Genomic DNA, 27,924 nt, shown 5'->3' on the forward strand with positions numbered 1-27,924 from the left:
CTCAAAAGAAAAACAAAACGAGAAAAGATTAGAAAAAAAGTAAATCTTTACGTACAGACAAGTTTATAACATGCATCAACAATTTCAATATAACATGCATCAACACAATTTCAAATGTGAAAAATAAGTTGATTGGTGTTGTAGTCAGAAACTATCACTTGGATTTTATTAAATTTTCTATAATTTACGTAATTTTTTCATTAAAATTTTTGAGAGTACATTTGCACACTTGTTTTCAGAGTTTACTTTTGTTCTAACTAGCAATCCTTAGGTTTTTGTCACAAAAAATATTCTGTCTTGATTTTCTCAAATTCCAGGTGTCCATTGGGATTCAAAGGTTAAAGTTCATGCAGATTGTTACTGAAGAAATGAAATCCTTGCATCTCAGAAACCATCTGTCAGCTCAGCTTTGATGGTGATTTTTTCAAAGTCTGCATCACCACTCTGGCAACCTGGCACCACGCACTGTACATTTGCATCTCTTTAATTTTCGCTTTATAAAAGTATTTTAGGTTGGGTTTTTTTTGCATTCTTATAAGTAAAGTCCTTTTTATTAACATTGGTCAGAATCATCAGATTTTCATAGCCACGCGAAGAATGTAGTTCCATCATCAGCTTCTCGCAGCCATGTGAAGAATGCAGTGACTGACTTGAGTGCAACACGTTTCCCTAGTTGTTCATTCGGATCATCACTTTTCTCCTATTCATAGAAAGCCTCTTCTGAGATCACGTCTTCATCATGTTAAGAATGCACGTAGCTCAGGCACAATACATTGTTCCTCTTTTATTTTCCTTTCTAAAGTATTTTTGGAGTCTTTTTCGAATTCTCACACGTAGAGTCTTTCATAATCCTATTCGGCAGAATCATCATCAGCTTCTCGTAGCCATGTCAGGAATGCAGCGACTGACTTGAGTGCAACACGTTTCCCAAGCTGTTCATTCGGATCATCACTTTCTCCCATGCAAAGAAAACCTCTTCTGAGATCACGTCTTCATCATAAAGCTTATCAAAAAATATACGCAGTAAACCTGTGAAGGAAGGTAACATACAAAAGGGGTATGGTCTACATTTAATAGAGCTTCTTTGAAGGAAGAATGCACCTCGGGGACAGATATTCGGACTCTCAATTTTCTACAATACTTTTCAGGTCTACAACTTAAGAGGCGCTCATATTAAAGCTCCTTGAGTATGAATTTTTTATCTTAGGGACCGGTCAAGTTCTTCAGGGGCGGGGATTCATGGAGGGTGTAACTTTAATAATCACACAATTTTTCAGTGCGCCCTTCAGCCGCATGACTTTCAAATATCAGACATATATCAGAGATATCTGAATGTTTAATATTTTTTGCGCGCCCTTTGGGCGTATTACTTTAATTTTTCACAGATATATGTCAGAAATGTCTGATGTCTGCAAATTGAAAGTCTGTTTTGCAAAGTGTAGTAATCATTATGAAATCTGCAGTTCATATTTTTCTCTTTGAGAAGTCTGAATAAAAAAGCAAAATGCACTAATATTTTACAACAGCTTTCATAAAGTGACATACTTTAGAAAGAGGAAAATGACAAGTTATTTTCGTTCTCATTGATTCAACTATTTTCCTTTGTGTCAAGGTTTTCTGTAAAAGGGTGTTTTTTCATTACTAAAATAATAGTTATCAAAAGGCCGTTTTTGTCATTATTAGCTGTGTTTTCATGGTTTCAATGTGAAAACAATAGATCCTCTCAGACACTGGATTGCGTACATCAGTTTTGGCTACAACTTATAAAAGTAACTCCCAATGGCTTCTCAGGAAATGTAATTGGATGCCTGGCAAGTCTAAAAATCTAACAAAGTTTTTGATTATTGCTTTTCTTTCTTTTATAATAATAATCAGGCATTCATTTATGTACAACAGTTCTGGACATCTGGTTATGCATGGAAAGTGTGGAATACATTCACAGCTTATTCAAAATGCTGTATTCAAACTTTAAAAATTGACACTTTGAAAATCCTATCTCACAAGGGACATATCAATAATTTCATTAGCAAATGATAGGTAATTTGTTTCTCTAGTTCTAATTTTTGTCCTTGGTTTGGAAACAGAAAATGTGAAGGTCTCATCAATGCAAGTTCGAGCAAACGTTTGCCTTTCACTTTCAAACCACATACGTACTTTAAACTTTGCACAGAAATAGACAAATATTATTTACAAGAAATTGTCTTATAAATATATGCTGAGGTCCTATAAATAGATTGAAGACATAATGAAATGACAGAAATCTCCTTTCCTACCTTCATGCAATTCTGCTGCAGATTGAAAAACAATCTCCCTTTTCTATTAGCATAAAGCTTCCAACAGTGTTTCAGTCAAACTTGATATATAAGATCTCTGTACCTAGCTTCTGATGTTGAAATGACTTGTTCAAGACACGTGAAAGCACAGTATAAAGAATAGGATGTGATTTTACTTACTTGGTGGACTATCTAATCTATAATTTAAGGCTTGTAACGCATACAAAGCTTGTAATTCTAGCTTGTCATCATTATCGAAATATTTCTGTAGGACTGCCGCTCTGTTTTTGACTTCATTGATTTCACAGCGATAGGAACTTCCTTCTCCTGTGATGCAAAGAATACCAAATGCAAATGTAAGAAGACTTAAAATGCTTGCGTCACACAGCAAAACGAACTCGCTGTGCACCATATTGGTTATGTAACAAAGCAAATTGGCTGTGAGCTATATTTTGAATTGTGCAAACTTACGTTATGCATGACAAGTTTAGACCTGGCATTATACAATCAAGGTAAATAATGACTGAAGAATAAATCTTTTACGTATACACATTCAGACATAAACATTGTGCAGATCTAGGACTTAAAGCTCTGTCTAGCGGCTTTTTGCATCAACTCACCTGACACTGCACTTTGGCACACTGCTGTCATCAAGGCACGAATAAAATCACTGTCTTTTCTTCTACATTTTACTACATTGGCCTGTCAACAAGAAAAATTGAACAAAAAATGAAGAACTGGGTTTCATCGTATAATTCTGCAAGTAACTTCTAAGCACGAATCGGAAAAAAGACACTTCAGAAGTACATGTCTTCATTGCCTGGTGTATAAAGATGCTTCTAAAAACAGTATCTCAACTTGTAGTCAAGCTATTAATTTTTCAATTCAGTTTTCAAAAACAATATTGCTGATGATATTCCCAACGTCGCCATTCTAATTGATGACCAATTTTTTATTATTATTGATATGGAAAGTGTTGGGAAAATTGCTTTGCGTTAACACCAATAAAGCTATTGGATATGATGGCATTCCCAGTATATTTTTGAGGAATGTGCAAATGAACTCGCTATTCCAATTATCATCTTATTCAAGAGGGGATTTTTTCCTGATATATGGAAACGTGCCAAGGAAATCGTTCAAAAGCTGAAAATTACCGGCCGATTTCCATTTTACCTGGTCTGTCTAAAAACTTTGGAAAGATAGTTCACAGATGACTTTCACACCATGTTTCTAATGCCATATCTGCCAATCAGCATGGCTGTTTTTCCAGGTAGCTTTTGTATCTCTAATTCAAAGATCTCCTCTCAGCAATTTACCGCAAATAAAAATGTGATATTATATGTACTAATTTTGCTAAGGCATTCGATAATAGTAATCATAAATTATTACTTCATGAGTCGACTTCTTTTGGTGTCCAGGGCAACTATCTTAAATTGTTCAATTTACATCTTCAAAATAGGCTAAACAGAGTGATTGTAAAATAATGTCTTTCCTGAATGGACAACTGTTGTTTCTTGCGTTCCTTAGGGATCGCATCTTGGTCCGCTTTTATTTCTTCTTCTCACTAATAACATCTATGACAATCTCGTGTCAGATTCGTTACTTTATGCCGATGACATGAAGATTTATCGTACTATTGATTCGTATAACGACTCTTTAACTCTACGATCTGATATCAACAGAATCATCAGCTGGTCTGACACTTGGTTATTGACTCTTAATCCTACCAAATGCAAGGTCCTTACTGTTTCATTGAAAAGAAATGTCCTTATCCGTATTGTCCCTTATAAACACGATACCATGCATTGAGTAGAGTTAATAGCATGAGAGATCTCCTTGTAATTATTGACCAACGATAGAGATTTTGTGACAATGTAAAAAGCATGATTCAGGATGAGAGAGAAGCTCTTGGATTTTTATTAACAGTGAGCACTTTTAAAATTGTTGAATTATACCATGGTAAGGTCTAAACTTGAATATGCTAATGTTATCTGGAATTATTAAACATAACTCTGACAGAATTGAAAGAGTACAACATAATTTTTTATATTTCTTCATAAAAGAATTACTGGTTTTTACAGTGATGACATTAACTTATTATGCAATATTTACAATTTAGAGTCATTAAAATCAAGGGCTATTTTGGATAATATATTTATACAAATGCATTAATACATAGTTTAGTGTTAAGTTTGGTCTTCATGTGCCAAGGTTTTTAACTCGGCATACGGCTTTGTTTCATGTGCCATTCGGTAGAGTCAATTGTGTTCGTGACTCTAGAATTCCGAGACACTCTTTCGTTTGCTTTTAAACGACTACAATTACATAGGTCTTTTCCGTAACTTTAGAGGGTTTCAAAAATATTTTAAAACTTGTTTCTAAGTTTTTGTTGAAGATGTTTTTGTTTTTAACTCAGTGTCTGTATTTTTTAATAGTTTTCCGTAAATCACCCCAGCTGTGGATGTCATTATTAATACAAAAAATACAAACTTACATCAATCCAGTCAAATACCTCGCTATTTGAAGCTCTGTCTCTGTGCAGTAAATGTTCTAAGTGTCCTTGAATCTTGCTGATTGGCATTCCCTCAGTAGCAGTTTGACTGCCGGTTCTACGTGAATTTGGGGCGGTAAATAACAAACCCTACAAAACAAATAGTTTAAAACTCTAAAGTTATACTTCTGGGATAAAGTTGGGTGTTACAGAGTTCCACCAAACTGATGGATGCATCGTAAAACCAGGATGCAAAAGTCTCATGAAAATCCACTGAGTGATCATTTTTTTCTTGTGACAATTCATCCATGGTAAGTAATATCATAAATTATTTGGGAAAAAAAGAAATTTGATTTCTCACCTTTCTTTCCAAAAATTTATTGACATCTCCACCAGCTGGTAGAAGACTACTCCATTCTAGCCCAGAATTGTGCCAAAGTTCTGCTATTCTAGCCTCACCCTGTCAAAATATGAACAGATTGGATAAGAAATTGTTAGCAAGGCCATTCTCACACCAATAAGAAGCAAGTATCATGTGACGAGCCATTGTTCAGCAAACATCAACATTTTCACTCTAGGTTGGTCATAGCATGGGCTTCCAAATACTTACAACATTCCTGTTACATACCTATACACAGAAAGTCAACGTTCTTGCTAAATCATAGTTTGGGAGATATTTTAAAATCTCCCTCACTTATCATAGAGGTACCGCATATCTTTGGACTCAAAACTGACACTTAGAGAAGTTCACGGTAAGTTATGAAGATTTTCAAACATTTTGTTTATAATAGGCATATAATTGACATTTCATCTGACTGTAAATGTTTCATTGGAATAAAACTGTACTGTCACTTCTAGCATAATCTAGCTCAAGGTATATGTATATGATACGCATATACAGTGTGCCTAGGTAAGCTTATGGAACACATCAAGGACAAAACGTAAATTTTGCAAATTTGTAGGCAAGATAGTTTGACTTTTGTTTCAATAAAGATTCCTCTCAGTTTTTTCATACGGCCGTTATTGCTATCGACGATTGGGCGATTGATACGTACGAGCGGCATTTAAACTGCTCGCACTAATCAGTTTTCACCGTCAGAGGGGCCAATAATAGTCAACACAATAAATAGTTGGTAACTTATCATATCAACTTGCATGTCTACACGAGTGCTGTCAAAACAGTCAACAGGAAACAGAAGTCAGTAAACGCTACACGAAAATGTGGTTTGGAACAAGTTTAATTTTTTGTAAACAAAATTTGCAGAATAAGATTCATGACAAATTACACGGAAATCGATTATGGTACTCAGACCTGAATACTGAAATCGCAGCAGTTACTGTGAACAGGGAAATTACACGAAAATTTACAAACAGCAACTGTTTTTTACATCGCATTTCGTTTTACACTGACAATCACTTATCGACTTGAGTGACAGGGATGCCAACGTTATTTTGTCTAACTATGGTTTACATGATAAGTAGTTTGTATCTAAATGAAATGCATGTACAGTAATCATAGCTATGACAAAAGAGGACACAACAACGCTGAGAATTGTGAACACAAAATAGAACTTTTGTGTAGATTAGCCGTGGCTTACTATGAAAAGAATATCGAAGGAAAATACAGAGAGTATAAATTCAGTAAATTCTTAATCGGATTCGAACTCACAACATACGGCACCCGGTCATCTAGAAAAGGCATCGCGGTCAAAAGCGCTCATGTATCTTAACTGGCATTCACAAGCCCATTTTGAACGACACATGCAGCACAATGCTTGTTGTCTAAATTTTCATTCCATGCAAGGACACGTGTAGATATGCAATCTGATATTATCAGTGACAAAAGAGTTATTGTGTTGACTTATATTGGTCCCACTGACAGTAAAAACTGATTAGCCCAGGTGGTTTAAAAGGCATTCTTATCAATCGTTTGGCGGTCCAATAGCAATAATGGTTGTATGATGCACACCATACTTATGCATATTCACTTTAAAGAATCTGGCAAACAGCATGAGTTCTGCAAGCGCTTGAAGGCTACAAAAGGCATAGATACTGTAAATAGAACAGTCAATAGCGTGTACAAAACACACTGTCACCAGTGTCCAACTTGGATAGGTATGCAGTGTCATAGTGACTATGAACTGTCTACTTTCAGTGGGTATGGTATTACAAAAGACTAACACTTACTATGATTTTGGAAGCCACTAATAGCACTTCGGCAGTAAGGAGGCCAGCTTTTCCAATGCCATGCAGTGGCCTTGAAATATCTTGCAATATATTCATTGGTATTTTACCACTCAACACCAATGGAGCTATAAATTCACCCATGTAGGTCCAGAAATTTCGAATATCCATTACAATGTCTTCAGCAAATTTAAGAATCTCTGCAAACCTGAAAACAGAGCAATCAATTCAAAGTACAGAATCTGGGAAGACGGCTGTGTTTTTTATGCTTGGAAAATAAGTGTACTGTACATGAATATAAGGCACGCATATGCTGTTATATCTTCAAATACTTTCCCAACATCTACAATATTTGCACCCTGTCAAACTCCTAAACAAAAGCAGCATTATGACTGTCTGTCTGATGTATCTTTCCAGGTCTCATGACTTGGAAAACAGGTGATCATAATTTCCATTTACCCTTTAATGTATTGTTGCTTCTCCATAAGTCCCTCCCTGATCAGGTCATACATGAGTGTACCACATGCCTGTCTTGTGGATACATTTCTCTCTAGGGACTGCTCAACAGCGATCCTCACAAATATGTACAACATAGATGGTGACCTCAGTTCAGCAATACAAGTTTGCACTTCCTGTGACGACAAAAAATCTTCATAAATAACAATGCCTTAAAAAATAAGATTAAGTTAGATCATGGACATCAGTATTCTAACGTTTTAATCTAAAATTATTCTCTAAAATTTTCATATAAATATGATGTCATAGATTGTTGCAGAGAGAGAGAGATAGAGAGAATCTTCCAAAAGATATAAAAATCTGGATGAACAGGCACATCGGTAGACCTATCTAATACTCCAAAAACAGTAATAACATTTTTTCATCCAAGTTTCATGCATCACTGTGATCATCAGACAGTCTGATAATTGCCTTAATGAATGAAACTTGAGCTAGAGATTTTCAGCTCCACAACTGAGGCAATCTTTGAATTATCTATATGTCTCTTTCGCCCTCCGATTCCCTGAAAAAGCCTGTATGTATCATGTTTGTCCATGCGTGTTGATGTCTTGATAGATAAATTTGGCAGGAAAATTGCTGAAACTTCGCTAAATATAGATCTAACATTTACCCTAGTGTCTCTGAGATGCATAAATTCTTCTAATATCGCCTTGCATTTCTTCTCCATGGCATCCTCGGACATTTCATTGCCAACATTTTTGGGTTCTGCCGGCACATGAGTTGTACCCCAAGTTCTAGTTTCCTGGCTGCAATGCAAAAAATACCGCCAATGACGCTGTAGCTTTTATGTGCGGCCAGGTCAGGTAATTGGTCGTTGGCATGGAGTTGTTGGCAAATAGTTGATGATGTAGCGGCATGAGGTGGAATATGGACCCAAAGAACCCAAAGGATGATTTAATATATGAATGATCAATCAGAAAAAACTAAAGCTAAAATGACAAAATTCCTCCAAAAGGGTAATTGTGCCAATTTTGTCGTAATTTTAGCAAATCAGAGGGGTAATACCCTTGCAAACATTCAACCCAATTTGAGAGCAATTGGGCTGGTGGTTTCAGAGAAGAATAATAAAATGAGGAAGTGTCCAAAAACTTCAGCAACAAGATAGATTTCAAGATATCTTCACGATATACATAAAATTATATAAGGTCCACCTAAGGTACTTTCATACTAATTTTCAAAGCAATCAAAAAGCGGTTCTTGAGTTATTAACTTTTGACTATTTTCACGTTTTTCAAGCTCATTTGTCTAATTTGGGCAATGCAAACTTCATTTGAATCAGACAAATATTTTTGCGACCTCAAACTTTTTGTGCATGAAATACTCGAATGTTCTTCTTAACAGGGTTGAAAATGCCACGTTCTGGCAAAGCAACTGTAGAAATATCTCCTCTGATAACTAAGGTGAAGAAATAAAAATAAAATACTTAGATCAGTCTTACTTGTATCTCACCTCTGTCTTTGCCTCTCTCTGCCAAAGCTTGAGAAGATGACAAATTCTTTGGAATTGCAATCGCTTCTTCTCTCTCCCTATTTCTTCCATCACGAGCACTTTCCCTTGATGACGATCGTCTTAGTCCGCTCAGCTGTCTGCTTCCCTTGTTGTCACGTCCTCGTCCCAGCTCCCTGATGTCAAAAAACGGTTTGTCATGCCAAGTTAGATGCGGTTGTTTCTCTTCATATTTAAAATGTGAAATCAATAATACACTGAATTCTGAGCTAAAAGGGACAAGCAACTTCAAGTACTTGTTATCATGTATACAGAAACCTGATCAATCCCTAGAACTACATCTAAGTACTCTGTTATGAGAAGTTACCTTGATCCTCGCCTTGATATGTCGTACACCTGTGTTTCTTCGGATGCAAGAGCCAGGAATCTGTTGGTAGGAGTATGTATGGCTTCTTGTTGTTCCTGCTGTGACTTGCTACCAGTGCCTCCACTGCTGCTACGTCCCCAGCCACCAAACACGCCACCTGGCCTACTGCCTGGACCAAGTTGAATGTTTTCATAAACAGTTTTCTGTACATAAAGACAATGTGTAAATTAACTTTTTGTTTCTATTTGTGACAGTTTTCATGAACATTTGAATGTCGTGAATAGTATGAAGATTACATATGCTAACCTCGAGGCAAGGAAATCTATCAGAGAATACGATGGAACAATTAAGGATCAGGTGCAACCAAATAAGAATACAGTGTGCCAAATTACCAAGATTAAACATGGGCGAGGTATCAACTACTTAAAATAAATATGCAAGTTTGGTTGTACTGCCTATGTATCATAAAGGACTATATAATTAGTAACTAGGAAAAATACTCAAATAGATATATGATATCCACTAAGTTATTCAAGTCATCAATATTAAACATCACATGAAAGGTCTAGATAAGAAAAATGTTTTAAACAGTTTTTCAGTCAACAAAGGGAGATTCTTAACATTTAAGTTGCCAACGGATTGCAAATATTTACTACAACCATCATGTATTTCATAAACTGCCATCTTACCTTGACGAGTTTGAATTTATTGGGATCAAAACAAGGTCTGCTTCTTGTACTGGAAACCATACTCCAGCCGTCGTCTGCTTGTCCCTGTCCTCGGTCGCCCCTCCCCCTGACTCTTTTGTTTGACTGAGGGAGACATTGTTGTTGAAGGAAGAGTAGTTGCTGTTCCTGTGTAAGTTTGGTTTCTTTATGAATCTGCTCAATTGTCTTGGGGTTGTTTTCATCTCGTCTTGGAACCCAGTTGCTCTGTACAGGAAGCAAACAGAGTGAATAACAGAAATCAGAATTATTAGTGATATTATTTTGATATTATTATATTGTACATGATATTCCAAACCACATATATCAATAACGTAATTATAGTGAAAACAGAACTTCCATTTATCATCAAGTTGCATGTCTGTTACTAAGATAATCAACTCTTCAACATTATGAAAATTACCGGTGTCATGATATTATATGTCTTATGAATGTTCAATCAGGCTCGCAACCTACTCATTCACAAAATTAAAATAATCAAATCCCACAAAATAATCATAAAAGGGGTAATGATTATATCTCTTTCACAGTGTGTTAAAAGCGTTTCAATTTCTGCAAATAGATTTTCTAGTTAGAAGGGGATGTGTGTGTTACATGTATGACTATACGTACCCCTCTGAGTTCAATGACATCTTGAAGCAGAAAGCGAACCCTGGCTGAGTATTTCTTGGACTTGACAATTCTGTCCATCTGGGCAAAGACCTTATCAACTATTGGCTGCAATAAAGAAGTATGAGATGCAAACCTGCAACTAGTACTTAAGTTAATAATTAGACAAGACACGATGTTATCATACCTATCATTGAGCAAATAGATACCACACCACTAAGTGCAGTACGACTGGACTATCATACAGTAGGCATGGGTTATATATGCTTGCACCAAACAGAACAAAGTAGAGGTGCACAAGGCACTGGTTGTACCTTTGCTTTTTCATGATCCAAGTCTTTTCCAATGGTCAAAAGAAGTCCAGAAAGACACTCAAGAGATTCATGATCATGCCATTTGAGAAGTTTGACCACACAGGTATGCATGATTGGCTGTGTCAGCATCTTCAGCTTGAAGAGTTCACCGATAAACCTGATGTTGCCAAAAAACCGCCTCCTCATCTTCGTTTCGTATGAATCATACTCTTCCTTTCTCTTTTCTTCTTCTTCTTTCTGTTAAACAATAAATCAAAAAATATGACAAAATAAATAATTGGTGAAACAATTGTAAAGTAGTCATTATCTTCGTGTCATACTTACTTAGCCTTTGTCATCTTCTTGCCAAGGAGAGTGCAATCAAAAAGATTTCTGACCTATCAAGTTTTACAAGTCATCATTGTGAAGCACTCCATCTCTTGGTTCGACGAGACTGCCGCATCTGATTTGAAGCAAAAACCTTAAAATGTTAAGGCATATTTGAATAACAGATCTGAATTTGATCTGCCGTGCAAGACTATGTTGTGAAATATGTGAGAAAGTACATTACAGCATATCCTTACTGTTGTAGGTTCCAACACTTATAATCACAGCACGTCTGAGTAATGATTGTGAAAACAGTAACAGTACCTAATCTTTGTGGGCTCCCTCCCATGTACAACAAGAAAATGAAAATTAAAAAGATGACAAATCATGACATACTGTTTCAGCTTCTTCCATCGCTTTCTTCTTGGCTTCGATCTCATCATCTTCATCTATGTCTTTCTCAAACTCCTTCTGACATTTATTGAGCAACAGTTTACGGAAATTCACATTGCCCTTTCCATCATCTGTAGGTACTTTCATCTGTAACAAGTAACAAAATTGTATCAAAATTTAGGTAGTTGATTCAAAATGTTTACAAATAAACACAAACACACCAAAAGATTTTGTCTATTCGAAAATCAGGCCAGTTTTATTTTGAGGAGGGATTTCAAATTATTATCAGAAGGGGCATTTGAAGATGTTTCAAGTTTATTAGGGGGAATCATTTAAAAAAAATCAGAGCACTTTTGGGGCATTTTCCCACACTCCCAACCCCTCCAAAAGGTGTTTGCGAATGCAGCTTTAATAAGTGTGTGAAAGATTTAAAGTAGCAGAAAAGGGTATTTCCCTTTGTTTGCTTGTTGGGGTTACATTTTACTTGTCGCCATAGCCTTTCCCAAGACCTTAACTAATATAACAGCCAGAAATGCTGCAGTTATATGTCGTCCATCTCTACAGATTTCTGAAAAAAATACTGTGTGAGCAACTGCACAATTGTAGAAGTGAATAAGAACTCACCGACATGAGGCATCTGCACATGTTTGCATAGACTACACTGAATTGAGGTTCACTGATGGCTTTTTCAAAGACCAGATCAACGACACCTTTGAGCCTATCTTCTGTGTCAATTGGAAGATCTAAAACCTGCTGAGTTAAAGTCTGGAACTTCTGTGGTGTCAACTTATTCAGAATGCCAGTCACCTTTCTATACAGTTTCTGGAAGGAAAATATTCAAAATGCATGTGATTTTACAGAATGATGCACCATGATGCACGACTGCGCAAATTGTCTCCCATCTAGTCAAAATCCCCCTTCAAATAATAATAAATGCACGACATGTTGCCATTTTACAATGAGGTTTGAGATTATGATTTATACAGAGAGAGTATTTATAGTTGCATTGTTTACAATGTAAGATCGTACAGTTGATGCAGTATTCCACTACAGAATCTTCACTTGCATAACTTACATTAGCATAATTTATAATAGTCCCCATCAATCAGAACCAAATCTCACTCCCTCCCCGGAAAATTTCAACCACAGGGCAATATTAACACACCCCCCTCTCCGTGAGAAACCTGAAGAAAACTATAAGTGTGATAAAGTTCAATGTGAATATGAAAGCATTTAAGGGCTGTTTGAGAACTAAAGCAAAACCAAGCGTGTTTATGCATTTCGGAACATCATACATGTGAAATGACACTAAGGGCGCTGTTCTGTTAGCTATTGAAATTGTAATTCCTTTTGAAGTTCCATATCCATTATCAACTTCCAATACAAAATCACGCCATGCCATACTGTGATTTTGCTAAGGCTGGAGAATATTGGTAAATGATTTGAGAACCCGAGTAACATTTCCACTGTCACCCTTCTTACTGCTTTGATACACAGGGTCCGTACACTAAAAGTCACTTAAAATGCACCGACGTTCAAGGACTTTTCAGCAATTTTCAATGGCTTTTTAGGTAAAAAATACCATTTTTCAGATATCATTTTTTACAAAGTATGATTACACAAGTCATTTGTACAATATCACAACTGCTTATCTTGTCATGTGTTGAAAACTGTTCGCAGATTATCAAATTTCCATGATTTTCCAGGACCTAACTTCATTTTGAAGAGGACTTTTCCAGGACTTTCTAGGATAATTTAAAATGTAAGGATTTCTATTGCATTCATTATCAATTCTCCTTTTGAAAGCAATGTGAAGCCATTTGATGTATAAATCACAAATGAAGTGACAGAAAGTCCCTACAGATGTAAAGTCAGGACTTACAAACTCCCTACTCATAAAATTAAACATTTTAAGGCTAGTTTATAGGCTGGCTTTCATAGAGATTTTTGCAAACTGAGGCATCCCTCTAAAAGCGACAGAAAAGCGACAATATGTGTAACAGGCAAATTATAGTCCCGTCAACATATTGTTATTTTCGAGGCAGTGTGTCTCTATTTTTTCATAATACTAGCACTTAAAAACAATTTTGAAAGACAGGTGAAAAGTGTTACTGCCCTGTTGATACATGTATTCGATGAATGGCATTTCTTTGGTGTATTCGGCAGATTAGCATCAAAACTGTTGCTATAGCATTAATATCCGGTCATATATTTTGGGTTTCGCTCATTTAGTTTTTGTTGTGTTTCAGTTTATTACAAAGCTAAATAATTTAAAATGATGTTTTGAGACGGTATATTTCTTGACTTATTGAAAGGTGTACCCGTGCTGCAATGTATTTTTATTCTTTTCCTCTAATAATCAAACTTGGACTATTATGACTCAGTACAAACTATAAATGAGCCAATGTGTACATTTCTATTAGACTAGCATTCAGATGTAAACAATAGCAGTGCATTTAACACGTGTAAACGCCGCTGTTTTGACAAGCTCAATAGTTCATCTTTCAATATGATTTGGAAGCAGAAGACATTGCGATTGACATAAACACAAACTGTGAAAAAAATGAACAGCTACCAGTCCTCTGACATTTCAATGTTGCATTCTTACCACTGTAGAACTTCCTGCAGCACAAAGTCTCATAAATTTTGGTGTTCTGGATGTTTGTTGACCACACACTGATGCCTTCAATTGATAATTTCCTTCGGAGGGAATTTCCACCGTACCATCACACAAGCTCGCATTCACAGTTGAATTCTCAACTTGCAGTACTCTGCTGTGAACTGCGCCACTGACGTTATCTTCGGCATTGGCTTCTTCATATGGCCCAGCTGCATCATCAAATCCTTTGCTGTCTTTCTTCCAAATGTTCAAAGTGTGTTCTTCTCCGACTGTGAGATTTTCGGCAAATAATCCACTAAGTTCACTCATGTGGCCCACGGCAGATGAAGTTTGGACTTGACCGAATTCGTCAACGGCAGGACTCGCATCTACTTTGAAATCCAAGCAACTGCTTTCTTCCAAGTTTGTGTTCACTTTTGTTGACAAGATATTTTGAACTTGTTGTTTCATTTCATCTTTCCAAACAAGAAACTGTGCAGAACTTGCATAGTTTATTTGCATCTCTGCAAATTCACGGGTGTTACTCAAGGACTTTTCTCTTCTCTCCAAATTTTGGATTTGACTTTTCAAAACTTCGTTTTTTATGTCGAAAGCTTTTTTGTAGGTTGCCTTGGTTTTCTTTTGCATTTCCCGGACATTTTGTATGATTTTATCGGCATGATTGTCTATTTTTTCCATTCCTGTTTTCAGATTTTTCTCAAGCTGTAGAAGTTCGTTTTCGACAGCATTTCGTGCATCTGCTGTTCGTATTCTGTCTTGGTGGAGTTGCTGTACAAATTCTCTGAAGTCCTTTTTCGCTTTGATGGCAACCTCGTCTACGGACACGTATTGATGTGTTGGATTCGGGTGTTCAGTCAATGCGCATTTTAAGCACACGCATATTTCACACGTTTTACAGAACACATCAATAGCTATGTCGCTGTGCTTCTCACAATATGTTTCAGGTTGTTCAATGGTCGGATTTGTGAGTCTTTCTTTCTCGAATTCGCCTACAGGCATAAGTCTGTGTTTCCGTGTCTTCCTGACCTTGCCGTGGACGATGCTACAGCGGCCACACAGATATTGAAAACATTCTATACACCGATTGTCGGCCGTGTTGTTACTTGAACACGTTTCACATGGTACACCTTGGCTTTCAGCAGCTTTCCTCTTCGAACGATCGATGTAGTCGAAGAAGTGAGAGATGACTCTGTTCGTTGGCAATCCCTTTACGCCTCCTACAGGCAAACTGACGTGTTGTCGACAACAAGGACAGACCAATATACCATGGTTTGTCTGTACCCACCGTTCAAGACAATGCTCACAAAAGCTATGTTGACAGGACAGGAGTTTGGGTGTCTTATAAACTTCGAAACACAGTTGACATGTAAGCATTTCCTCCTTCAGAGACTTGTGATCATCGTCATCGGAATCAGCCGACGCCATCTTTGTGTTGGTGGGGCCCAGTTAAAAGTCCAACAGATATCAGTCGACCACACCGGTACTCGGAACTCAGGCCTGGAACTTCCTGGTACTTGCGCGCAATGCGTTTAATAAAACCGTGTAGTAATATTATTAAACCGTAGATCAGGTTGTCGGGTCAAAGTATCACCTTCTCTTTGAGATGTCAAGTTCGTATGGCAATAGTGGGCCATAAATAACAGTGTCAATCAAAAAGAAGTCAAAGAAAAGGTTGAACTCATAATCTTTGAATGCAAAGGGAAAACTAGACGTAGAATATGAACTTTGCTCCAGTCGTGTTCCAAAGTGGACAAAAATGTCCATCATGGAACACAAGCCATAACTATGATGGAAGGTCCAATTTTCGCTCACAGAATATCAGTTATGAGCTTTATCTATTCATTTTGATAGAAGAAATTGTATCCATCAAGAAATTCCCTTTGATAGGATGTATTTTGATAGTTTCTGTTTTCCAAACATCTTGCAAAGGGTTCAAAAATAGGAGTCACGGAATACAAGTCACTGCTATGATATATGGAAGTAAATGAATTCATCGAAAAATTGCCTTTGATATGTGCCTGATGGTTTCCTAGTATCTGTTTTCGCATCGCCCTCCAAAGTGTATAAAATGTGCATCATGGAACACAAGCCAAACTGTGACAGAAGGGCTAATTTTCGCTGACAGAGTATCGGTTATGAGCTTCGTCTGGTCATTTTTATAGAAGTAAGGGACTGGTCAGTTTCTTCGGCCTTGGGGGCGGTGGATTATTTTTCTCCGACGTCAAAAAGTGGCTGACCTCCCCTATTCCAAATTTTGAAAACAGGGTGACCCCCTATTCCAAATTTCGAAAACAGGGTGAACCCCCCCCCCCGGCGCGCGACAAAGGTAAAACAAAAGGTGGACATAAATTGTATATATATTATATATATATATATATATATATATATATATATATATATATATATATATATATATATATATATATATATATATATTATATATGTGTGTATATATACGTATATATTATATATTATATTTTACATTTTACATATATTTATATTTTAAATAGTCATTCTATGTTTTAATGAAATTGTTGACATGTCAGTTGTAAGATAGGAATTTCAAAGTGTCAATCTTAAAGTTTGAATACAGTATATTTTGAATGAGCTGTATTTTGAATGAGCTGTGAATGTATTTCACACTTTCTATGCTTAACCAGATGTCCTGAACTGTTGTACAGAAATGGATGTCAATCATTAATATCAAAGAGGAAAAAGCAGTAAATCAAAAACTTTGATGGGTGTTAAGACTTGCCAACTATCCAATAAATCTCCTGAGGAGCCATAGAGAGCTTTTTTAGCCGAATCTGATGTGTACAGTGTCTGAGAGGACCTTTTCTTGTAACATTGAAACCATAAAAACACAGCTAATTATGACAAAAACTTCATTTTTTAACTGTTATTTTGTTCATACAAAAGTATCTTTCTACAGAAAACCTGTGACACAAAGGAAAATAATTGCATCAATGAGAAGGAAAGATATCTTGTCATTTTTCTATCTCTAAAATAAGTCACTGTATCAAATATATATTGTGAAATATTTGTGCATGTTGCTTTCTCATACTGAATACTCATAGAGAGAACAGAAAAGTATCAGGAATTTGTCATCCTTTTCATATGAAATGCAGATTTCATAATGGTACACTTTCACTTAGCAAACATCAAGATATCTCTGATTTATTAAAGTATGGCGCCCGAAGGGCGCGCCGAAAAATATGAAACACCCTTATATCTATGATATATATGCCTTGTATATTAAAGTCATGCATCTGAAGGGCATGCTAAAAATGTCTGATATATTACAGTAAGGAGCTTGAAGAGCACGCTGAATAATATTGAACATACAGATATCTCTGATGTATGTATGCTTGATATGTTAAAGTTGGGCGTGCAGAAAAATATGACTGATTATTAAAGTTACGCGCCCGAAGAGCGCGCCGAAAAATACAACTGAATGATACGATGAAATTTGTGGCTGACACTAGCATTTTAGGCAATGATGAGCCTGTGTCAAAATTCAAAACACACTGACCCCCCCCATTGGGCATTTCAAAATCATGGTGAACCCCTATCACCAAAGTCAAAAACAGGGCGACCCCCCCCATGAATCCACCGGCCCGCAGGCTGAAGAAACTGACCAGTCCCTAATTGAATTCGTCAAGAAATTCCTTTTGATAGTATGTAGTTTTTATGTTTCTATCTGATATTGTTACGTGTTCTAAGTGTACAAAATTGTTTATCGTGGAACAAAGACCACAACTGTTAGGGAAGGGTTATTTTTTTATTTTTTTGCTTACGGGATACATAAATAATTTACGTATATCCCATTTACATGAGCTTTTGAAGACAAATATTATCTTAAGCCGCATCAAATAATCGCAACACTACGTCAAAAATTGTAAGACAATAGTTGTAAACATAGACACAATATAGCACAGAACAGACAGTAAATAGACGGTACACAAACAAAGTCATATTCATGAAAGAAAGATATATGGACCTCTGGCCAGAAGACCAAGAAGTGATGTCAGGTGTTTCGAAAATAGTAAGCGCATCCTGCCCCACATGTGGCACCCGCCATATATCAATCTGTAAGTCAGATAGGTAGTGGTCACTAACTAAGGCCCCATGTCACCGATGCCATCAGTGATCATTTGTCGAAGAGAGATATTGTATTTATCTACCAGCTTGCGATACCTGCCAAAAGAGCGTTTGAATGTAGAGACAAGTCTTGCTCTGGTATAACCTTGATTTAACAGTTTGTAAGAGAGATGGCCATGTTTCAGTTCATATAAAACAGCCGTTCCAGTTTGGCACATGAAACTGGAAGTGAAATTCAACCAAACCTGACAAAACTATGCATCTTGATGAGACAATGACACTAGTCAGTCAACGATATGCATTTTTACATCAGCTAATTGGAGATTTGCATATTTAATTGCCAAATAGGGACATTCAATTAAACGACGTGACCAAACTAGATAAAACTTACTATATGTACAAATACGTCAATGATATAACTTAATTGAACGACTTTTAATGCTTTCCTGTTAGCTATTTATTTGGTAATGTGCATATTTATGAACTTAACCAATTAGTGATATTTAACAGGAACGACTTGCCCAAAGTTGGAAGTGCTATGTATCAGATACACGATAATTATGAAAGACATTTTGCATTTTCATATCAGCTTATATGTATATATATCTTGAACATTGAATATGATTTCACGATTTGGCATACAAAAAGTGAGGGACTTGATCAAGGACAACTATATGCCCCATAATTCGATGACACAATGATATGAATGTTGCAGTACAAGAATTGTACCATTTCATTTCAGCCAAATACTAATTAATGATATTTTTGATTCAGACTGTTCTTGATGAATTTTGCTAATTATGGCAAACCAAGACAAGATTCACTATTTTTTCTCAAAACATTACCTAACCGTCACTACGAGCGTCAGCCAAAAACTTTTTATTTGGAATAATCCAGCTAGAATGGGGCATTCAGAAAACTCTACACCGACTTTACTTATGTTTTATGATATTGCAGTCCATATATAGTACGATCAAATCATGTGTAAGAGCTGGTAAGGTGACTTCAGAATATTTTGATCGTCCATCAGGTGTCAGGCAAGGATGCATTCTAAGCCCATTATTGGTTAAACACGATTGGAACTAATTTGGGATAATTGGATGGTATATAGTAATGTCGATTTAATCTACAAATGTGATCTCATCTGCTTTTCTTTTTAAATTACACACTTGTTTTTATGAGTAATTTGCGATATTGCAACATTTAGCTATATGGCACCTAAGGGACTGGTCAGTTTCTTCAGCCTGGGGGGCGGTGGATTCATGGGGGGGTCCCCTGTTTTTGACTTTGGTGATAGGGGCGTCACCATGCTTTAGAAATGCCCAATAGGGGGGTCAGTATGTTTTTGAAATGCCCAATAGGGGGGGTCAGAGTGTTTTTGAATTTTGACACAGGCTCATCATTGCCTAAAATGCTAGTGTCGGCCACAAATTTCATCATTCAGTTGTATTTTTCGGCGCGCCCTTTGGGCGCGTAACTTTAGTAATCAGTAATATTTTTCAGCACGCCCAACTTTAACATATCAAGCATACATACATCAGAGATATCTGTATGTTCAATAATTTCAGCGTGCTCTTCAAGCTCATTACTGTAATATATCAGACATTTTTAGCATGCCCTTCAGGTGCATGACTTTAATATACAAGGCATATATATCAGAGATATCAGGATGTTTCATATTTTTCGGCGCATCCTTCGAGTGCCATAATTTAATAAATCAGAGATATCTTGATGTTTGCTAAGGGAAAGTGTACCATTATGAAATCTGCATTTCATATGAAAAGGATGACAAATTCCTGATACTTTTCTGTTTTCTCTATGAGAATTCAGTATGAGAAAGCAACATGCACAAATATTTCACAATATATATTTGATACAGTGACTTATTTTAGAGATAGAATCAAAGTAAAACTTAAGTAGCCCACGCCGAAATAGTTGAAAAATGCAAGATTAATTGAATAATAGAATTTGTCACTAGAAAAATTTACAAAAAAAATAGGTTATGCGTTCCTATGATATAAAAGCAAGCATGGGGTCTCTGAAGTTACACGCGCGTATATAAATAATGGAATACCAAAATATTTCCATTGACAGTGATTACATGACACATGAGCATTAATAACTCTTTTACTAGAGTAAATGAAGCAAGACAATCAGTTTTAATAAAATGAACAAACAATGTGCATTTTTCAAATTACACTATACAATGACAAAGAACAAACTCAGGAATTTACACAACAATTACAATAAAGTAAGATAAAGTTAAACTTTTGAAGTGCAACTTTGGAATTAATTGAGTTGTGACATGAATGATTCAAGATGGGTTGTTTTGTCGGACTGTTATGCATTTCAAATTGTGCAGGAGCAATGACATGATCAGGTCAAAATAAGTGAATTTTGGTATGATTGAAAGTTGACATCTTTCACTATCGTTTCTGTGCTCCCTAGAGGTGAATGCCACAGGCTGTGATTGGTTATTAATTATGGACAGCCCTTTAGAAATCTGTGGAGAGAAAAAAGGATATACATTTCAAATGTATGCAAATATATGCGAATGAACTAATTATGATATGGGAAACTCATCAAACTTTCAAAAATGTATTCCAAAAAATATTGCAAAATGTAAGTAAGAGGACTCATAGCATGCTCATTAAGTGAAAGCATATATGTTAAATGAACCTTGGATCAAATTTACTTCATTAAGTTTTGTTCATGGCCTATCTTATAGGCATCAAATGTGTAAATGAGCTTATTATAAAATGACATACTCATAAACTTCAAGCATGACTTAAAGTTAGTATAGCTGCTGAAGCTTAGAAGTCATATCAAATTAAGTTACAAATATCACATTCACTTTCAACATATAGCCCAAGTACAGAATTTCATTAGATACAAGTTTTAAATCAGCGTTACATGGTCATCATATTTTTAGTATGAATAAATATATCAGTACGTATAACCAATGTACCCCAAGAAGTCCAATCAAATGCATTTTGATACACTTCCTTATTAAAGTTTCATTAAATATGCAAATGATCTATTGATTAAAACGTCATAGATATGAACCTTTTACTGCAACTAACACTAGATATGATCAGCAAAAGGCAAAGGACCAATTTAAATCGATGCACTGAATATTGATACATAGCCTAATTACTGATATTAATTAAACATGTAAATGAGCTTGACTTAAGAATCTCACTCTTCGTGAACCGTGTGTTTTGAACGCTACAAATGAAAATGAAAGCCAAGAAAACAGAGAATTAAGGGCTGTACTATTTACATTTGTGTACACGTAAATTCCAAATCGGTTGAAATATAGAACTAGTGAAGTCATTGTGTTGTCGTTATTGTCAGGCCCGACACCGTTATGCTAAATTTAGCGGGAGAACACTCACTAGACGAGCATTATTGCAATATTGTATCATATTGTTGCACGAAAATCGATCCATTCCGATGCTACAATCTGCATGCCGAAGATGAACTGAACGGAACATTTCAAGTATAATGTAAATATAGTAAACAAAACATACTATTTTGGGACATTGTCAAATCCCCGGCCTGTTGGGCGTACCGTAGCGATCAAATTTCCAGTTGCCGGAATACGATGTTCGATCAATTTCCCAGCACACCTGTCCCCGTGGAAAACACTGATAAGTGCATTACACGAAATAATAAAAAAATAACCGCGGTAAAGCCTAGCTTTTATATCCCACACCAGCGGGAACACTATTAGTTCAAACATCATGAATTGGCTATACGAAGTCTTCAAAAGTCGTGCGTTAAAATAAAGATGATGTTCGCATGGTTACGTTATACAACATTTAGAGTCCTATTTGAACATCAGGCTACATAAAAATACGAAACAAATAAAAAAATATTACGAACAGCTATCGACAATTTCACAATCTTGCAAAACAATGAAGACATACGGAATGGGCAATGTAGGACACCATTCGGGCCTCGGCCCATTCATTTTGTCAAAAAGTATCGATCCGCTACAGAGTTGTTGTTCATTTGTAAATGTTCATGACCCCGGAACGGCTATCCGTGTTTTGATGCATTCAGTAATGATTGACAGATAAATGTATCAAAGTTAACAAATTTCACGTAGCTGACAAATCCTGTGATTGGCAGCGTTTAGATAATAGTTGCCGCGTTCTCGGAATTCAGTCTGTTTTACTCAGAAACAAACCGCTAGTCTCCATAGTGACGATGCAAATTTTGGCCTTGAAATAATCAGTATTCTAATACGTAGTTAATGTCTTCGACTGAGAGTAGCTAGCGAGCCGTAAAGAAAGGGTTATATATGTCATGTTCAAGATGACAGAGACGATGAACTTTTTTGTTTGAAACATCAGGACACCGTGTGAATTGAAAATTGGAGGTCAAGTCAAATATTAAATGCCAAGGAGCAAATTACAACCCTTTTCAGAATTAGAGCGCGAAGCCACTGCAGTGAACTGCAATAAAACTGCTCACACTAATTAGTTTCAGCTGTAGCCAGCTGGCAAAGTCGACAACATTGTATGTCCCATGCAGACAGTTTGTCTGGGGAAGTTGAAATAAAAAAGATTTGTACATGGACCAGTGCATGGTAATGTTACATTGTATCTTAATCTTGAACACAGGGTGCCAATCGTAAACTCTCATTTACAACTCGAGCCTCAGACAGAGCTAGTTTTGCCTTTGTACAAGCAGACTTTTTGGTCTTTATCAAGTAGCCTTGTTCAACACCAAAGTGGCCACGGCTACAGCTGAAACTAATTAGTGTAAGCAGTTTTATTGCAGTTCACTGCAGTGGCTTCGCGCTCTAATTCTGAAAAGGGTTGTAAACTTTCTCTCCCTACCCGAGCAATGTTAAAAATTACGGAGAGTGCGTGGATTTTGCGCATTCGACACCATCACTCAATCGTGTTTACATTGCAACTTTCTGAATGGTGGAATTTCACTTGCAGAATGGACGTCTTTCATACGTTTATGATAGCTCAGTATTGCTGTTTATTTCATTTTACGGACGAGGTAATTTGCCTGTAAGTTTCATTAGGAAGAAGCGATAGCAGTAACAGAGTTCCTCTCGGCCTCTGCATTTCACAAAAATGTCGTATCGACGCTTTCATCTTTTCACTGTTGTCGCCGTTTTGATTTCGACTTTCAAATATTAAACTTGTCACTAGGAATTTGTTTTGGCGTACGCGGTTGCTGCTACGAGTATAGCTGGTTTGCTAGCTGTGGAAACGCAGCGATCCCCGCTACCCCGCCAACAGATAGCTGCGTTTCCACACGGGGTTGACCTTTGACCCGCATAGCGATCCCCGCTACCCCGCCAACAGATAGCTGCGTTTCCACAGCTACTGGTTTGCCAATGTGAGTTTCGCGTTCATCACACGTCCTGTAGACGAAAGACTGCCAACGTATATTGCTTGAATTTCACTATCACTTCACCATCAATGCTTCCATCTAACTTGTATCCTTCTATTCACGTTATTATAAGACCGCAAACATTTAGGCCTAGCAACTCAAGTTCAGTGTGTATGATATGAAACACGGCAGGAATGAAAAAAAGCGACCGCAAGGAGATGAACGCGAACCGGTACATGTCACAGCCCCTCGTGAAGGGACTGTGTTTATGTCGATAAAATAAAATAAAATAACACCATTGAAAATGGTATGCTGGACGAGAGAGAGAGAGAGAGAGAGAGAGAGAGAGAGAGAGAGAGAGAGAGAGAGAGAGAGAGAGAGAGAGAGAGAGATGAACTGGTAACTGCTCTACCGTATCTTTCTCACGTTGATTTACATTCTACACAGATACGAGAAAAAGCCGATCGATTTTTTCCACTGAAAACTGGAACGTAAACATTCAAATGAAATAACACAAACTCACTTTCTTTTATTTTTGGAGCCTTGGGCAATCTATAAAGCACTATAAGGCTAAATCTGTATTGAGAAAGGGGTACTGTACAGAGATACTGCGAGCTAGCTGTGATATCGCAGCGGTACTTGTGGCGTGTATCGAACGCGATCGGGTCATTGAGGTCATCGCCACAGTCCCGCTGCGAGCCAACGCATAGGCTTCGTTGGCAGTTTACGACGACACCGACCGGTATCGTAGATTTAGCTTGCAAAATAATGAACTATATTAGCCTTTGAATAAATAAACTTGTATCATCTTTATCATTGACTATCTGAGACTCATTCTGTGCGCCTGCTAACTTTCTTGAAGAGAAGAACACGTATTTTCGACCATTTTCCCGTGAGCCGTCGACGGTTCTACGATGTTTGCTCGATCGCGCGTACAACGCATTGAATACGTTAGAGGTCAAAAGTTCAAATTCAAGCAGGAACCATCGACGACTCACCGAAAAACGGTCGAAAATACATGTTGTCACGGTCGGGCTCGTTAGCAAGAGTAGAAGATGAATCTCAGATAGTCAGTGATACAGTAGGTCCATGCTTTATCTATTTTATTATTTTGCGAGCTAAATCTACGATACCTGTCGGTCTCGTAGTAAACTGCCAACGAAGCCTATGCGTTGGCTCGCAGCGGGAGTGTGGCGATGACCTTAATGACCCGAGCGTGTTCGATACACGCCACAAGTACCGCTGCGATATCACAGCTAACTGCGAGCGTAACGTCAATTCGGAAAGGGCAACACGTAAGCTTATGGCAGTTGGCATAAGTTATCGGAGCTACCTATGCTTCAATACTTTATTTTCAGTGCTGTGATCAGACATGACACCTCACACTCTGAAAAAAGCCATAAAATAACTTACCTGCTGTACGGTATATCAACAACATATCACCGTATAGTTCTCAAAGAAAGCTACGTTAAATACTCCACACTGCAACAGTCATACCGATCACGGTTGCTAGCAAGTAATCACGTCGGCCCACGGGCACTCTGTTGTTCTGAATTGATAGTCTGAATAAACTAAGCGAACTTTGATGATAACTGTGTAAGAAATTTATAACAGAATGCCGTTCAGATTGAAATGCCTACTTAGCTACAAAACCAGATCAAGGTCGGACGTGTCTACGGGAACGTTACAAGCGACCACATCGACCGTATTCTTTCGATGCTAAACGTCGCGGCGGAACGACGCTCGCATATATATACGCGTACTATAGGTACGCGCGCGACCTGCACTGTGTCGTTTCACATAATGATATATATACACAAGGGTATGCAAATCATTTCTGGACGATATTATTTACCGATGAAGTGAGTCGAATAGCGCTGTTCACGGTTACAGGTTTGTTACTAAATATAGCTGTACGCGCGCGACATCGAACACGCAGCTTGAAATGCGGACAAATTTTATCAATGTTGCATGCGTGGCTGTTTTTGCAGCTTGTACTCTGAGTTGTCAATATGTCTTTTAGTATATACTGTTACACTAGCAGTCGCCCACTGAGATGTATTTTCGTCGTTCTTACATGCGTAATTTTCAAAAGCGTAATCTAAAAATGCGGACAAATATTTATTTTTGCATATTAATGAGAGAACAGTGACGTAAACTGTGAACGGCCCTATTCCGTCGCGAAAACGATGTATGAAATTTGAAATGGCATCGTAGCACACATCAAGTTATGAAAATGATAGACATATTGTAGATATTCGAAATATGACCGAGAATAAATGCATCGCTAATCCTGACTATGTGCGTTACAAATTGCCGTTATCCGGTAGCGACTTTGGATGTTCGAACGTCGCAAAATACGCTAATTAGCAAATGCCGTTCTGTGGTTTCGTCATGCGCAGAAGAAAGGACATATTTTTTATTTCTCTTCGTAGTAAAAACCTTCCAATATAATATTCCAAAGAAGAACATTTAATTTTTTTTCAGTTTTAGTGAAAGCCTTTCGATAGAACCCGAAAGATTATTTCAAATGTGCATTTCTTTTCACTCAGTCTGTTTGGGTCGAACGGAACGTGAACAAGCCTGGCAGGTCAAGGGTTACATTTTCACATTTTTTTCTTTTTTTTCACGCTGTATTTTACTTTCTATCGTCAGTGAGTTACATTTTAAAAATAAAAAATTTGTTTACCTTTTGCGGACGTTTTAGAGGGTAATAGTATCTGTCCCCCCCGTCCCCTCTTTTTTCACACTCCAAACAGTGGCGGCGCTCTCACTTCCGTTTCACTTCTGCTCCCGGAGTGATGGAGTGATAGGGGTAGTGCGCGCGACAGGGAGCCTGTCACCTGGGAAATGGAATGTGTCATGTGGGAATGCTCACGTTTAGTCACGGAATATGAGATCAAAGGTCATAGGCCAGGCTTTTGCGCAAGTGCTTCCCTCAAATAACTATTGCTGTTCGTACATATATCTATACTGCATACAACTGTACAGTCTTCTCCGCTACGTGACAGGGTACCATACGTTGTGAGTTCGAACCCGATTGAAACCACCACATTATAGACAAAGTGCATGAGCACAAAGTGAGTATCATTTTTTTTGTCATTTGTGATAGACTTGTAACAGAAGGGAATGAGACGCAACAACTGTTGCAGCACTATGACTATGACTTATCCATATCTCATTCATTTTACGTGGAAATGTAGAGACTCGCAACATATCTCTATTCATAATAATGGTTTTGCTTATCGATGTTTTCCTTCATGTTATTCCTTGGTGACATATTGTATTTGAGCATTGACATTGACATTTTATGATATCCATTGACATTTAGAAAATTTGGAGTTGCACATCTGTCACATGGGAATGAAAAGGCTCTCAACACATCTCCAACCACTAGCATGGAATTATCTATAAATGTTTATCTTCATTTTCTTTCCTGGTGACATATTCTGAATCATTTTGAGCATTGACATGGGAATCTTGTTGTATTGATTTGCATTTAGAGCATTCAGAGTCACACACCTGTCACGTAGGAATTGAAAGTCTGTCAACACATCCCCAACAACCATAATTGTGTAACTTATCTATGTTTCCCTCAATTTTCTTTCTTATTGACCTATTCTGAAACAATTTGAGCATTAATATAGGAATTATGTTGTATTGATTGACATTTAGAGCATTCAGAGTCATGACACACATGTCACATGGGAATGAAGAGTTTTTCAACACAGCTCCGACAACAATATTTTATGTCTTACACATCTTCTCATATCTTTTAAGTTTTCCTCACCTATTCTCAACCCCTTTAATTTATTTCATTTGAATTTTGTTTTATTACTTGTAATTTAGACCTTTGGGAGTCCCACACCTGTCACGTTGGAATGGAGAGTTTCTCAACACAGCTCCAACCACAATATTTTGTGTCTGACACATCTTTCCTATCTTTTAAGTTTTCCTGACCTATTCTAAACCCTTTTTTATTATTGCACTTGAATTTTGTTCTATCACTTGTAATTTAGACCTTTGGGAGTCACACACCTGTCATGTGGGAATGGAGAGTTTCTCAACACAGCTCCAACCACAATATTTTGTGTCTGACACATCTTTCCTATCTTTTAAGTTTTCCTGACCTATTCTAAACCCTTTTTTATTATTGCACTTGAATTTTGTTCTATCACTTGTAATTTAGACCTTTGGGAGTCACACACCTGTCATGTG

General features: G+C 37.1%; 1 protein-coding gene across 2 annotated transcripts; it reads right to left on the reverse strand.

Moving 5' to 3' along the window:
- Positions 1 to 473: 473 nt before the first annotated feature.
- Positions 474 to 15,681, reverse strand: LOC139137414 (eukaryotic translation initiation factor 4 gamma 3-like). Of its 2 annotated transcripts, XM_070705479.1 has the most exons (13): positions 14,233 to 15,681; positions 9,967 to 10,209; positions 9,278 to 9,480; positions 8,914 to 9,086; positions 8,075 to 8,210; positions 7,408 to 7,580; positions 6,952 to 7,156; positions 5,126 to 5,224; positions 4,768 to 4,914; positions 2,894 to 2,975; positions 2,454 to 2,600; positions 974 to 1,029; positions 474 to 715 (listed from the first exon to the last, which is right to left on the reverse strand). In XM_070705479.1, exons 1-5 carry the CDS (start codon positions 15,667 to 15,669, stop codon positions 8,104 to 8,106), a joined length of 2,163 nt encoding a protein of 720 aa, XP_070561580.1. In that variant the 5' UTR covers positions 15,670 to 15,681; the 3' UTR covers positions 474 to 715; positions 974 to 1,029; positions 2,454 to 2,600; positions 2,894 to 2,975; positions 4,768 to 4,914; positions 5,126 to 5,224; positions 6,952 to 7,156; positions 7,408 to 7,580; positions 8,075 to 8,103. The 2 variants fall into 2 exon arrangements, with proteins under 2 accessions (XP_070561580.1, XP_070561581.1); XM_070705480.1 differs by having other exon boundaries at positions 493 to 1,029; positions 14,233 to 15,679.
- Positions 15,682 to 27,924: the final 12,243 nt, after the last annotated feature.

The sequence above is a fragment of the Ptychodera flava genome, chromosome 7, assembly GCF_041260155.1.
Source record: "Ptychodera flava strain L36383 chromosome 7, AS_Pfla_20210202, whole genome shotgun sequence".
NCBI lineage: Eukaryota > Metazoa > Hemichordata > Enteropneusta > Ptychoderidae > Ptychodera > Ptychodera flava.